The sequence below is a fragment of the Scaptodrosophila lebanonensis genome, unplaced genomic scaffold (genome assembly GCF_003285725.1).
Source record: "Scaptodrosophila lebanonensis strain 11010-0011.00,11010-0021.00 unplaced genomic scaffold, SlebRS2 tig00000163-arrow-arrow-pilon, whole genome shotgun sequence".
Lineage (NCBI taxonomy): Eukaryota > Metazoa > Arthropoda > Insecta > Diptera > Drosophilidae > Scaptodrosophila > Scaptodrosophila lebanonensis.
In genome coordinates, this window is record NW_022060598.1 from 135,369 (window position 1) to 151,142 (window position 15,774).

At 41.7% G+C, this 15,774-nt stretch overlaps 1 protein-coding gene across 1 annotated transcript in view; it reads left to right on the forward strand.

Moving 5' to 3' along the window:
* The first annotated feature begins 1,808 nt into the window (after positions 1 to 1,808).
* The window catches only part of LOC115629755, a 68,642-nt gene continuing 54,676 nt past the window's right edge, over positions 1,809 to 15,774 (forward strand). Inside the window, exons 1-5 of the mRNA XM_030526297.1 lie at positions 1,809 to 1,969; positions 2,075 to 4,522; positions 4,604 to 4,950; positions 5,023 to 5,532; positions 5,618 to 6,211. Of these exons, the coding sequence (XP_030382157.1) occupies positions 1,809 to 1,969; positions 2,075 to 4,522; positions 4,604 to 4,950; positions 5,023 to 5,532; positions 5,618 to 6,211 (4,060 nt within the window). The remainder of the gene's footprint in view (positions 1,970 to 2,074; positions 4,523 to 4,603; positions 4,951 to 5,022; positions 5,533 to 5,617; positions 6,212 to 15,774) is intronic.

Genomic DNA, 15,774 nt, shown 5'->3' on the forward strand with positions numbered 1-15,774 from the left:
TATATAGTTATATAGTGCTCCGATATAAATGAAAATTTAGAATAAGAATAAGACATGGCTAAAAACTTTTCAAAATTCAGTTTGGTTCCGGTACTGTAGACTATCGAATAGTTTTTTTTTATAATAAGAGTGATTTCCACCGATCGTTCCTAAGGCAGCTATAAAATATAATACTCTGATTTCAATAAAATTGCAGACTATAGTTAAGAGTGATAAGAGCAAAGAGAGAATTTTTCTGCAAATCGATCCTATAGCAGCTATGTATATAAAATAATGGAGCTTACCATGTTTTGTGGTAAACTAAATCTGAGTATTCATAACCCAAGTCTACTTTTTGAAATTAATATATGCAATATACTTTTTAGCATACCCTTGTGGCTCTTTGTCATTATTGGTTTTTTAAAAATATTTTTGGGTCTGTATCTTCAGTTCTTTAGTTCGTTCGGATCAATTTTTCACTCACTGTCAAATAATTATATCTTAATCCATTTTAATAGGGCTAAAGAATTTTTAAATTCCACGAACAACAGAAGTTGGAAATATATGTATCTAAAGCACTGAAATACTTTGGGCTCAAATTATTTTCGAAATCCTTGCCCCGAGGCTATAGAGATATGTTTATAAGAGTATTATAGACGTTCTTATCAGCCCATTATGTTATTCTATCCTTTTCCTATTGGGCAACAATTTATTCCCCTACCTAATATTTGATTTGTACAACACTTTAAACATTTTTCACGCCTTTTTCGAACGGCGATAAGTGAGAACTATGCGATTTTTTTGGTAATCGCGTCTTCCGGTCGTCCGATTTTCATCAAAAACAAATGTACCACAACGTTTAAATTCGTAGAATCAATATCTCACCGTTGATATTGATTGTTAAGGGTCCCACATAGATCGCCTATGAATTCCTCCAAAATTTCATAATATAAATCAATTTATATTAAAGACCTATTGGTGGCTATAGTAAGACAAAAGTTGTTATATGATAATTGTCGTTTTAATTTCGATATCGAAAAAGAAAAAAAAATATTCTTCATGAAGATCGATCAAGTATTCGATTCGTTTGAATTTTCGAGGCACCTATTCTACTCAGAATAAAAAGAAGTAATTGGTTGCTAAGATACAAGGTATTAGAATACAGTACACAAATCTTGCAGCCTTCTTTTTTGTAATTTAAATTTTTAAAAGAATCATTCGAGTCGCCGTAGCTTTCGTTTTGGTCAACCCTTTTTGACATTTTTTTCCAATGGCGATAAATATTAAAGTTCAGCTTTAGTTGTTGCAAATATAATCCTGCTCTTAGGCTAGTTAGTTATACACAGCACAAGTTATTTAAAATGAATATATGTATATTAGCCATGAATGTTGCCGATTCCGTTAATTACAGGCCCTGTTAGAACCATTAATCAAGACATTTGTCAAATCTCTTTGCCTGAGTGGGAGCTGTTTTAACTATTCACCAATTCCCTGATGCCGCTGTAGCAATTATAATGAACAAACTGAAAAGCTCGGTGCCGATGTTGACTTTGGCCGCCGAACAAAAGTTAGTCAGCCACCGCCTTTCCGCCTTTCCGCCTTGCCTCCTGGCAAGTATATGACTAAAAAAGCCATTGTTGGTCACGCGCCAGCACTTAAACTAAAAAGGAAAGTGAAGTGGGCAGCAGCGATGCTGGGCCTCTAGAGTCTGGGCATCTGGGCGTCTGGGCCAGGGCGATCAAAAGTTGTACACTCTGAAACATAGTCAGCAACATTTTTCCCATTTCTCTTTCTTCTCTCTGCTCCACACTTACCTAGCAGAGCACCAGATGGGCTCGAAAAAGCGTCCCAGTGTGGCGGAGCGCCTTCAGCGCTCAACGACCACTGCAGCCACAGCGGCATCAGCGGCAGCAGCAGCAGCAGCTGCAGCGGCCGCCGCCGCTTCTGGAGCCACAACGTCGTCGTCCACGGTAAAAAAACGAACGGGCGCGTTCAGTGCAACGAGCACGGCACGCAAACAGACGACGACGACGACGACGGCGGCGGCTACAACGACGGCGACAACGACGACGGCAACAACAACAACGACATCCAGTGGCAGTAGCAAGCACCAAAAGTCGGCTGTCAAAAGTTCCGAGGAGGCAGGCAGCGAGGAGAAGAAAGCCAAACCCAAGAATCAAATGCAGCAGCCACACCAACAGTCGGGTCAGCCAAGAATGCCGCCGAAGAAGGAGGCGAGGGAGACGGTTACCACAACAGCTTCAGCTTCAGCTACCGTCTCCGCCACAAGCACAACAACAACCGCAGCAGGTAACACAACCGCTACAGCAGCAACAGTCACTGCCACGGATAATAGTGCCACGTCCAGTGCCTCAAAAGAAAAGGAAAAGTGCAAGCCAACGACGACATCGCATTCGCCGGCAGCCTCATCCGTAACATCCTCGAAATCAGCAGCCGACGAAAAGAATGAGGATGGGAAGGCGCGCGCTATCAATAAAATGCTAAAGAATCTCGATATAAAGATACACGGATTCGATAATCTGTTGCCCAGTGGTGAGGAGCGTATGTGTGAGGGCCTCAAGTCTTCCATATCGGAAAATGTCAAGACCAAGTCGCGTGCTGCTGCAGTCAAAGTTATAGCCAGTATGAATCCCACCAAGGCGCTGACTGTTAAGCGTCCGCGTGTTAGCAATGGCAATGAGCAGCAAGCAACTGAAAAGGCGACACAATCGGAGTCCTCTAAGGAGAAACCTAAAGAGATTAGGGAGCAAGAATCGACGACTGGCAAGACAGATCAAAAGAGTACTTACAGCGATAGCAAGGAATCTCATGGTGCAAAGACATCGCGACCTTCGGGAGCCAAGAGCGCCGTTGAAAAGGAGAAGAAGGGACAGACAAAGCGAGCCAAACTCGATACAGAAAGCCCCAAGGTCAAAGCGAATAAAAAGCATTTGTCGGCAAATACCAAGGAGCATGTGACCAAAAGCGTGCAAAAGGAAACGCCTAAGACCAGTAGTGAGACAATAGCACCACAAGTAACGCCAGCACCGGCATCAAACGCAGCTTCAACGTCCACCCCAACCTCACGAGCAATTCCACACTCAACCCCTATTCCAACGGCACTGCCGGAACAGAAAAAAGACATCGGAAGCAAACAGAAGACGATAAAGGCGAGCAATGTAAAGAAAGTGTCCTCCCCAGAGGTGACACTATCGAAGCCAAACTCCCAACAACAGACCAAAAATACGACAACAGGAGAAGCGAACCGACAACCAGACTCCAATACCGAGGTTGTGCAAATGGACATCGAAGAGATCGTGATACAGTCGAGCACACAAACAGATGGAACATCTGTCGCTTCCGTAGCGAAGCCAATCCCGACGGAGACAACCACAACGTCCATGGCAACAGCTTCAACTCCAACACCAGCAGTCACCCAAACACCCACGCCCCCTATTAAACAGCGCCCCAAAATTAAGTACACAAAGACTTCAGCGGCCAAGGCGCGACTACAGCAAGTATCTAAGCCCATATCCTTACCAACTTCAGGCACCAAGCTAGTGCATAAGGACATCTATGACTTCAAGTCTGGCTCGGAGGATGAGGAGCCCATCAAAATGGTGCTGCCCACACTAAAAGAGTTACGCGACTTCTCCGACGAAGACAATAAACCGTTGCGCAAAATGGAGAAGAAGAGTATTGCCGTAGCGGAACAGAAACTCGAATCGGAAGGCACAACAAAACAAGCAGAGTTGGAGCAAAAGCCGCTTCTCATAGACCCACCGCTTAGGCCTAAAGAAGAAGCCGTCAAAGAAGAGGCACAAGAGCAGTCCGAACAGCAAAAAGGCGTTAATAAAAAACAAGCCAAAGCAGCAACGCCAACTACTACCACACCCACAGGTGGTGGTAGTGGGGCGACAACATCTTTAGCAAAGCGTAAACCTGGCCCGTCCACAAACCAGTCCAGCGCCGGTAAGACGGGCAAGAAAAAGCCAAACGCCGGCAAGGCCAAGGAAAAGCCGCCACCGCAACCCATCAGCGACACCTCTGCGGACAGCAGCGACTCCGAAGATGAGAAGAAACTGAGCAGCTATGGTGCCAAGCGACATCGCATGGCCTCGCTCAATGCTCTGGCGAAGGTGCAGTGTCTCTACGAGAATGAATCGCGCACAGCCCACGAGCTGGGGCTGTCTAAGGCGACACAGCAGCCACCACGTATACGTACTCTGGATGGCAGTGATGATGACAATAAAGACTCCTCACCTAAAGGCATTGAAACCGATGTTGAGAAACCAGCGGTGGCCAAAATATCCCGTCGCCCCGCAGAAGATTCATATTCAGGAAAGACAGAGGAGCCCATTGCGGAGCTCGTGGTGGAGCATAAGAGGGAGTTACGAAATGTTCCGGGCGGTCGGGGTGTAGGCAAGCATTGGGAGTTCGATAGCGACAGCGAGACTGAAGAATTAGAGCGTTTACGGGCACTGGCTGCGACAAAGAAGAAGAAGTTGCAAAAGAAATCACCGGGAAAGAAGCAGCAGCAGCAGCAGCAACAGCACTTGGAGGTGGATGCTGAAGAACCGTCCAAGCTGAAAAAGTCCGAGGCTAAAGATAAGTCTAAGCGTAGCAAGCAGTGCGCCAAGCAGTCCAAAAAGTCTATTGAGGATAGCGATGAGAGCGCTTCGAATGACAGACCAACAGCATCGTCGTCTTCGAACGCTAACATGGAAAAGCCCAAAAATAAACCAGCACCCAAGCAGTTGCCCAAGAAACGCAAAACCGCCTTCACCGAGGAGCTAATTGGCGACTACAAAGGCATATTGGCGCGCAAGCGTATGGCCAGTCTGAACGCCAGCGCCATTGTGGCAGCCACCTACGAAGTGGAGCGGCACTTGGACAAGAATTTGGCCAGCGATTGCAGCAGTTTCGAGAGCTACGACGAGTGCGAAACAGCAGTGGTCGCGAGCAGTAGTAGTTCCGTGAAATGTACGTCCAACACAGGCAAGGCTGCGACGCTGACAACCACATCGACGACAACAGCCGCAGCCACAGGGGCTAAGGACTCAAATACTAAGATCATCAGTGAGGTCAACATTAAGAAGGAGCCTAAGGAGACTAAAGAGTCTGCGTCGGCAGCTGCATCTGTTGGGTCGGGTTGTCGACAGAGTGAACTAAATAAGCCGCAGAGCAACATGATTGAGGAGAGCAATGACTCCAAATATTCCAAGGAAACAAAGGAGACGAACACGGATACCACAATCACCACCGGTTTTCGAGATTCGAGTAGCGCCAAGGATGCCAAGGACTCCAGTCGGCCCACCTCATCCAGTGTGGTCATTGTGCAGGACACAGATGTCACCATCACTGGTGTCTATGTGAATGCCAGTGCGGGCGCTGGCCAGGAGGCCTACTGCAAGATGCAGTATCGCGTACAATCCAGCGTCACCGAGGAACGTGTGCTACGACCCAGCTCCGTGGAACCACCAAAATCCTATACGCCGCTCTCGGCGCTCTCCAGCATGTTGCCACCAGGCGCCAGCTCCAATTTGAGCGAAGGTTAGTCATCTAGACAGGGAATTCAAATTGATCTTTATTGCTCAATCACTTATCCTTATGTTATTCCTTCTTTGCGTTTTCACAGCCCACAGTTCGCCGCCACTGCCATTGCCCACCGCGGCGGCATTGCACCATCCGCCCAGCGAGCCGCTCAGCGCCGGCATGTACCATGCACCTGACCTGGGTCTACACACAGAGCATGGCCCACCCGACCACCATGGTCCGCCACCACCCTCGTATGCGGCTGCAGCAGCCGCGGCCGCTGCAGCTGCCGCCTATCATGCCCATCAGCTGGCGCCTGGTGCTGGCGGTGTCCTCCATATGCACCACCAACATCAGTATGCGGCCCATGCGGCACATGCACATCACTATCAGCAGGCGGCCGAATATCATGGACCACTGCCACCACCACCACATCATTACGGTGGTCCGCCACCGCCGCCACAGTCGCACTACGGGCCGCCACCGCCAGTTCCGCTTGCTGTGCCGCCTGAGCGCTGTGACGTGGGCTCACCACCGCCTTCGTATCGCGCCAGCGCCTATGCACCGCCAGGTGGCGGTGGACCGCCCACCCTTAGTCAACCACTGGCCACACTAGGCGGTGGCTCGAGCGCTTTTTGTGCGCCCAATCTGCATCACCACCAGCAGCAGGCACCGCCACCACATCACGATCCAAGCGGTAAGTCAACCATTTCATACTTTTCCTATTAAGTTTCATTCAAAGACCTTTCGATATACTATTTGATAGTACAATTAATGATCCAAGTGTCCAATAAAAAGTCTTTTAAATATACTACTTGTAGAATTACATTTCCTAAAACCAACTATTAGTTTATTGATCCACTTATCGATCATGTAGCCTTTTTAGGATTTGGGGAGATTAACGGCTCTTATCAGCATAAAAGGCGAAAAGTCCTATGCCTAATGAAAACCAAACACACACAGACACACACACACACACACACACAAGCCCGTGGAGTTTCGTTGGTTGTCAGAGGGACTAGAATAGGCCTCTTTGCGAATCAGCTCTTGTGGGCTTTTATTTGCTGAGTATGTGCAACAAAGCGCTGGGAAAAAAATCATTGCATACAGTAAGGCGCGCACACAATAACCGCGCGTTGCTCCCAACTTGCATATATTTACGGCCTTTTGTATGAGTGTGTACGTGTGTGTGTGTTTGTGTGTATATGTGTGTGTGTGTATTGCCCAAAGCCGGAAACTGTAAGCAGGCAAGCAGCAAACGGAAGCAAAGACCAAAATGCAAGCAAAAAGTAAACACAGAGCGCGATGCTGTCGTCCGTCTTCTGTCTTCCGCATTCCTTTTCACCCCCCTAACGTTCTCAGCGTAGTCGTGGCAGAGGCGGAGGTGCAGAAGGGGGCTGCCAGCCAACCTCCATTGATGTCATTTACCTTTTGCAGGCTGCCGTAGACAAACACACACACATAGTTGTGCATATATATGTATATATCTATATACATAGACGCCTTCTTTGCACACACACACATAAAGCAGCTTCAAGAAATGCATATTATATGCTAAATTTGCACTGCGCCTAAAAGTACGCTCACACACATGCAAGCCACACATACATATGTATACTCGTATATCCATAAATGTAATAAGAATGAGTCAAATCTAAAATGTATATACAAGTAGACTCGACCGTCTGTAAGCTACAAGTTTTAGTTCCATATACAACGACACTTTTCGACAATTAGGAAACTGACTCAGATCTACGCAACTTTAAATATGTACCCCTAATTTCTTGCAAAGTTCCTTTCAAGTTGGTTTAGGTGCGATTTTTTTTGCCACAAATCCATTGCAAGTGTCAACCGAAGAGACGGCACATTATCGGTCAGCAAGCGCCAATTTCCTTCATCATGATATGCAAGCCATTTACGGGGTATACGATGCATCTAAATCTGCACAACATCATCATAAAACAAATTAATCGTTTGACCACCTGGAGCACTTCTTTCTTTTCTAGTTTTGGCTCCCCTTTTTGCTTTGATTAGGCACTTTGTAGCTTGGCTTCAAAAATCTATAGAAAACATCATCAGACCCAATAATACTTATGGCAAACGGACTTTATATTGATATATAGTAATATCAAGTGATGTGTCCCTAGCTGTTATGGTTAAAAAGTTATCGCTGTTCATACAGACGGACAAATAAAGTGATATTTTTAAAATAATCATGTTGGACGAGGTTTTGATTTTTTTTTTTTTTTTTTTGTATTTGTAAGCTGGTGCTTTCCATCTGGTCCATTTTCTGACAATGACATCCATGAGAAAACCATATAAGTCAGTTTATTTTTATTTGGTTTATTTTTGTTATTAAAATTTTTGATTGTAGTATACGCTTACAAAGTAAGCTGGCTTCAGTCTTACTGAAATTTTAATATTCAGATTTGACTCAGACTCGAAGCAAAGATATATAGTATTTGATAATGCCACTTCGAAGTGTTTAAAAACGCGGTCTACTTAAATATTATTATATTTATTTATATTTATTTTTCAATAAAAGTATTTCTTAAGTCTTTGGACTATATTTTTGAAAGAAAGTAATATCTTATGTCTGCATACACACCATTTATTTATTGATTCATTTTGTGGGCGTACAATAATAGTACACTATTTGTGTTTCTATTATGATTCATTGGCATTCATGAATGCACTCGAATCTGCATTTATTTTTCAATAAATCTAAGCGCATACTCGTACATATTTATTCCCACAATTGCATTCATGGCATACTACGTTCAAACTGTCTCGTTGGCCTGGCCTATAATGTAGGCTAAAATGCAGTGTGTGTGTGTGGGTGTGTGTGTGCTTCGAATACACTTACATTTGTCCGCCCGTTCCATTGGCTCGGCTGTGTGTGCATCTGCACGTTCGCGCGACTGTTTGCACTTCCCGCTGCTGACAGTTGATAATTCATTAGCACATGTTCTATTTGACGTTCGTTCATCCATGTTGATGGCACACACACACACAAACACACACATACACATATATATCTACATATATATATATGTAGATATTGAAACATTCTCGGAGTCGGGCAAATCTTAATGCCGGCAAAAATAATAGCTCGGTGCAAAGAGAGCGACACAGCGTGCCACGCCACAAGTTCTGCTCCCGCAATGCTCTTCGGCCAGCTGCCAGCCAGAAGCCTTTGGCAGCTGTTCAGACAATAAAACTAATTCAGCGAGAGCAGGAGAAATTTTGCAAGCAAGAAAGAAATTTCAAACATTTAAATGTTAATAGGCGTCCTTTTTTTTTTTTGGCAAATATTGTGCAAAGTTGGGAAAATCAATCGAAATATTGCTAAAACAGCTTCGAAAACGTTGCATTTTAAAATTTGAAACTTATAAACTTTATTCTAGCGTTACATATTTACATATTATTTCTAATTTAATTGCTTTTAATTACAAATTTAATTGAGCTTTATGAATTATTTTTATTTGTTTAATATTTTCTTTAGCTTTAATTATTATTATTACTATAAATATTATGATTATAATTTTTGTATTTATTTTTCTTTTTTTCACATTTTATTTTATAATTTTTTAAGTTGACTCAACTTAACTTTAAAAGTTTCATTGAGTTTCAATGAGTTTTCAATCTTTGCAATGTCTATTAAACATTTGTCTTAGTAATTTAATTCTATCGTATATCAGCTGTGACTAAAGCTGGGCTTTAAAAATTTTAATTTTTGCAAACTTTTTACATATTTCATTTAACATCTCTTCACACAAAGTTCATAATTTGAAAATATGAAAATGTTTCAAAGTTGCGAAGAAAAGAAAAGACAAAGAAACTTTTATATCTGTGTACAAAATTCTTTGCTATCTAATTTTTTGTTTTTGATGCATTTTAGTTACAATTTCAAGGTCAATTCGATTTCCAAAATTAAAATTTAAAAAAAGTAATTTAATAAACTTTCATTTCAATTAGCTTGCGGCTGTAAAGCTGTTTGATGCAGGGAAGGCTAGTTTGTGAAATGTGTTTCAGCGTCTGAACGTCTCGCTGTCGTCTCTGTTTTCATCTTAGATTCGTACTGCCCCATGCCTGATAAGCAGTGGCTTATTGGTGTGGGGTAAATGATGAGAGCCAGAGAGCCGTCGCAGTCGCCGTCGTCGTCGTCGTTGCGCTGCTTTCGCTCATTTGGTGAAAAGGATTTTTGCCCGCATTCCTTTCGTTTGCTTTCGTTGCCCGCGGCTGCCTGTCGTGACTTTTATGCCACCATTTTGGCTTCAGCTTGTTGGGTAGGGTGTTGGTTATGAGGGGGGGTGTGTGGGGGGTGGGTGTGGGTGGGGTCTTACTTAACAGTAGCAGACTCCTGTCATGCACACTGGATTGCGTTTTTAGTGAGCATTTAGCCGTCGACGACAACGTACAAATCGGCGACGATGATGACACGTTGCTGACGCCGCTGTCGCTGTCGCAGCCGCAGCCGCTGCTAACGTAAACGTCAACTTCAGTGACGACGCCTGTAAAGCGCATTGCGTATACGTAACGTGAACGAACGCGTGTCGATGATAATATATATTATAGGTGTTGTTATTGTTGTTGTTGTTTTTATTACTACGACTGCTGCTGTTATTGTCGGCATTTTGAATGAGATGATGTTGTCGGCATTTGAAGCAACAACAATAACAACGACAAATGCCAATTATCGTCATGTTTATTGTTGTGTTGTTATAAAACAAATGGCGCGTGTATGTGTTTGCAATTTTTGTCTTTTTTTTGTTGGCGTTCTTGTTGCCTGTGTGTGAAATTTTGTTTAACAACTAAAAGAATGTGAAACACGTCCCAAACAAAAACTGACCGGCAGCGAAACGCCCCGCCCCAACCAGCGCCTCTTGCTGCCATTAAAAAAAAGTAACGACAAAAAAAAAAGAAGAAGGAAATGTGGAAATATGTACTCGCATGTACATTTGTGTACATATACGCATTAAAAGATAGAAACGTACTGCAATGCCGGCCGGTCATCGCCGCCATTGCCGCCATTGCCACCACCGTCACCACCAACGCCACCATGGCCAGCACTTGAGAAAAAATTGCAACTAAATCGTTTATATTTCGCACAGCACACAAGCAAAAGCATAAAGCCAGCAAACCACATCATACGCTCGCAACTTGGCCGACTGGCCGGCCGGCCCTCTTTGTCGTGCAACCACTTTAGAGCCCCGACCTGACCACAAATCTAATTAGCGTTGCATTTTCCAGTTAATTTTAATTGCAACTGATTTATGAACAACGCAATTTTTTAACTGCGTTGCGCTGTCGTTGCTTTTTTCTTTTTTTATTTTAAATTCATTATTGTTGTTGCTGCTGCTGCTGCTGCTGTATTTTGTTTTTGTTGTGCTGGGCATGGAGAAAAAGGCAGCAAAGCATCCGGCTGACGCTGCCACACACACAAACACACACACATACATACACACACTGATGGGCACGTACTTTGTAGAATACTCTGTACACCCAACGAAGTGTTCAGTAACTAGATGATGGAACAATTTATGACTATTATTGGTATGCGGAAAACAAAAGTAAAAAACTCTAAGCCGCCCACTAATATGATGAACAAAAATGGGGAAATCAATTTTAAAAGAAACCACAAATCAAACTTTAAAATTATTAATTGTGGATCTACAAGTATGCAGATTAGCTAGTCTATGAGTTCTTCTTTTACACATAATGCTGAAGCTACTATGTCAGTGCAAGTGCTACTATTTATTACTTTTGGGCATTATGTACGCGTATATGCATTTTTACAATATACATACAATAAATAAAAATACATATGTAGGGAATTACATATAATTAATAGTGTTTGATTGTAATGAATAAGGAAACTGACCTCCATTTTCAATGGAATTGAATTTGTCGAAATCGATATTAATTAATTTAACAATTTGCACAAAATAAAAACCCTTTCCCGAATTAGTTTCAGCACCATTATAAGAAAATATATTTCATCTCACAGAGGAACTGCATAATTCGATTGAAACCGAAACGAGACAGCTTAGTAAAGTTTTGAATATTATTTCTCCCATTTACCCATCAAATAAATTATTCTATTTCGAAATGAAAATATTATATTATTAATAATTATTTAAGAAATTCATCGAGTATGAAGCGTATTTGGTGACAAGAGCACATTTTTAGCACTCTGGGCTCAAATTTTTTGAAGATCGTAAGATAGTGACGCCCTGCCTTCGAGGCAAAACTGTTCAAACTGCAAAACTCAATTGTTTTTAGGAATTGACAATTTCGATTTAATAATATTGAAATTCGGAAACAAGATTAGGCAAAAAGTGACTTCTCTAAAAAATAACATTAGCCATCACACGTTTTAGATGTGCCGAACTAGTTCAAACAATCTGTTTTATGGCCTAATAATAATAATGCATTATCAAAATGAAATAAATTTGTTGAAACCGCAAAACTCAATTGTTTTTAGGGATTGACAATTTCGATTCAATAATATTGAAATTTGGAAAAAAGAACAGTCAAAAAGTGACTTCTCTAAAAAATAACATAAGCCATCACACGTTTTAGATGTGCCGAACTAGTTCAAACAATCTATTTTATGGCCTAATAATAATTATGCATTATCAAAATGAAATAAATTTTATTGCTTTTGCCGCCTGTTCTGCAAGAGTCTTTTTATGGCCGCTATTGCTGCTACTGCTGAGTGGAGGTTCTCTCTCTCTCTCTCTCTCTCTTCCTCTCTTTCACTGTAGCATGTGTGGCACTCTCTTTTGCTCTGTATCTAGTTTCTCTACTGGTCGCTCTTTGCGGTCGCAATGGCGAGAGCTTCAAAAGCTAACGGTGAAGTAGTCGTCGTCGTCGTCGTCTTCGCTTTATTTTTGTTTGCTTCACATTTCTTTTAAGAATTTTCTTGAACAATTTTCCTGCATGTGAACGCTGCTCTCTGTAGAACATTGTAGCGCAGTCGACGCAGACAGCGACGTTGAGTTTGCCGCTGCTGCTGCTGGTGTTGCTGTTGCTGTTGTTCCGGTTTTTATTAGAAGTCGTTGGCAGCAGCGGCACGGTAGCAATACAACTCGTCCGTCCGTCCGTTCGTCCGTCCGTTTATTTGTTTTTGTTGCAGCAGTTGCTGTAACTTTTGCAACTGTTTTTTTTGTTGTTGTTGTTCTTGTGCTTTGTCACCGTTTAACGGTGTTTTTTGTTACCATGCTGTGTATTGGTGCGAATGTTCTCTTTGTGTGCTTATGTTCGCTCCCCTCCTTTTTACTGTTTTTTGGATGCCCACTTATGCGCTTTAAAAGCGTTATCAGCTATCAGAGTCCACACACACATACATACATGCAGATTCATGTAAATATACGCACACATGCATACATGTACATGCAAACATACTTACATTTGTATGTATGTATGCGTATGTAAACAGGGGCAAGCAAAAAATGCAGATAAAAATGCAAGAGCAGAAACGGCAGCCGCAACAACAAAAAGAAACGGCTTGTGGCCAACGTGCCAATGTGCAACATTCATGTGGCATGTGTAGCATAAGCAACATACATATACATACATACATAAATGCAAGGGATATAAAAAGAGGTCCGTGACGTTGTTGTTCAATTGAATTGCAAAGCACGCAGCAAACAAGAGCAGAGCGACAGCGCGACCAAGAGAACTGGCCAACTGTGGCTACTAAGCAACAGACAGAGAGAGAGAGAGAGAGTTTGTGCGTGTGTGTGTGAGAGAGAGAGACATGAAAGTGCGAATTGTAAACAGATTCATTGAGGCGACTGTCATTGCACTGCACAACCGTTCTTCCCCCTCCCTACCTCCCTCCCTCCTTCTTGTTGTTCGCCTTATTCTTTTGCGCAAATTTAGGCCACAAAAATGCCGCCGCCACTGTCGTCGTCGTCGTCGTCGTCGTCGGCCAAATAAAGTAAAGCCAAAGCCAAAGAAAAAAAGAGGCGACACGACCAGAAGAATGCAAATGCATATCAAAAGCACTTGCACCCTCCCACCTGCACCCGCAGCCCCGCTCTCACCCCACGTCCGCCGTGCATCTTCCACTCACGCTTTCGCTACAAAATATGCTCGCAAAACGTTTTTGCGAGTAAATTCAAAAAATGCGCGTCGAAAATACCTTAAACTGACACAAAAAAAAACAAAAAAAAAAAAAAATTGTTGGCCCAGCATTATTTCATTGCATGGCAAAGATGTGGGCGCTTCAAACGATAGCTGGGGAAACAGTGATTGACCTGCTGGGATAAGAGACTTTTTATCCAAATAGGACGGCAAGAAATACTAAAATCTGGAGGAGGACCTTTGAAAATATATTGGCTTTCTGATTTCATCGAAAACTACAGTCCAATTTATTTACACATCACATTTTCTAAGCTATGTATGTGCGTCGTTTAAAACCTAGCCCCCAGAAGCCTCAAGTAAATACAAGTAATATACATATAATTCTGTCTTTTTAACACAGTTTTTTTTTACACGACTTTCTGGAACCAATCTACCGTGTAAAAACAGAATTAGGTACACATAGGTTGTTGTATTGATACCGCTTTAAATATACTTGTACTTTTATTTCAACGCAACCAATTTTAATTGAGAACTCGCAGCAGTACAAAATAAATTATATAGCGTTGCCATTCAAATTTAAAGTTTCTTTTTCAATCACTAACAAAACATAGATCACAGAGCAATGTTTCCAATAGTTATGTCGTTATGTTTTGGCAGCAATTACGTTTATGTGCAAAATGAAATCGACATGGAAAACAAATGAAATTAAAAGTAATACTGGGTCTTACAACGATATCTTAGTCCTCCTCATGGACATCATTTTTAAACCGAATCATCTTTTAGTTATGAAAACATTCTCAATTTGTATAATGGTTCCCATATCTTTAGAAATAAACGAAATTTTTGAAAAAAAAAATCAATTTCCAAATCATATCGTTTCAATGACAGCTATATGTTTAAATGGTCTGATCTGCTCGACATATCATCTGGGTTTGTTAAATAAAAGCCGCGGAGTACGATTAGGCCTACATAGAAGGAATCTTTATGTGGCTGAAATATTGTTAATGTCTAAGGACAGTTTTTAAATAGAAATTCCATGAGAAAATTCCAGCAGCCGCTAAAAGTAAAGCCGTTTTTCTGAAACGTTCTTTGAATTGAAATTCAGCTCTTAAATACAATTTATAATTCAAAAATATGTAGGCTTTTAGAAATCTAAGGGGTCGCCAATTTAATAAAATAAAAATTTTTTTTTTTGAAAATTCCAAAATTAGATCTTACTGGAATGCTTATACTATATTTGTTCAGTAAATACTAAAGTTCTGTAGCTAAGTATTGCGAGCAGTACAAACATATGTAGGCTTTTAGAAATCCCAGGAGCCACCAATTGTATGTTTTCCCCTAAAATAAAAAGCCTTTTTTAGAAATTTCAGGCTAAGATCTTAATGGAATGCTTAGAACTAGGTCTGTAGCTGAGTATTGCGAGCAGTACAAACCAATTGTATGTTTTGCCCAAAAATATTAAGCATGTTTTTTAAATTTCAGAATTAGATCTTATATTCTTATATTTGTTCAATAAATATTATAGGTGTGTAGTTTAGTATTGCAAGCAGTACAAACATATGTGGGCTTTAAGAAATCTCAGGAGCCATCCAAAAATATAAAACCTTTTTTAAAAATGTCAGAATTAGATCTTACTGGAATGCTTATATTTGTCCAGTAAATAGGTCTGTAGCTTAGTATTGCAAGCAATATAATACTTAGATGCTTATTCTATTTATAGACTATTGACGTGGTCATTTCTAGGTTGCGTGATCTTCACTCTCTATTTTGTGACCATAAAAAGGGCTAATTTATTGGCTTTAAAGCTGAAAGCAACAAAATAAATTAGCTTTTGCATTTTTCTGTTGTTGTTGTTTGTTGTTAAACAATTGCATTATAAATGTGTATGGAAAGCTTTTAAAGAAGCTTGCATGTCAAGCCCTCAATCGCCGCCCTCCACCGCCCTCCCCATCTTCCACATCTTCATCTGTCTATATTATTTTTGAGGAGCGACCAAATGCATGGATGGATGGCACTTAACTTTCTGGCAAAGGACGACAACGAAATCGAATTTGCGCTAGCGCCAATGCAATTCCAAGGTTGATGGGCTGTCCACCCCTGGCCACTGACTTCTCCACCCCCCTTGTGCGACAGGCAGGCAGTTGACCTTCTGATCCCAAACGCACA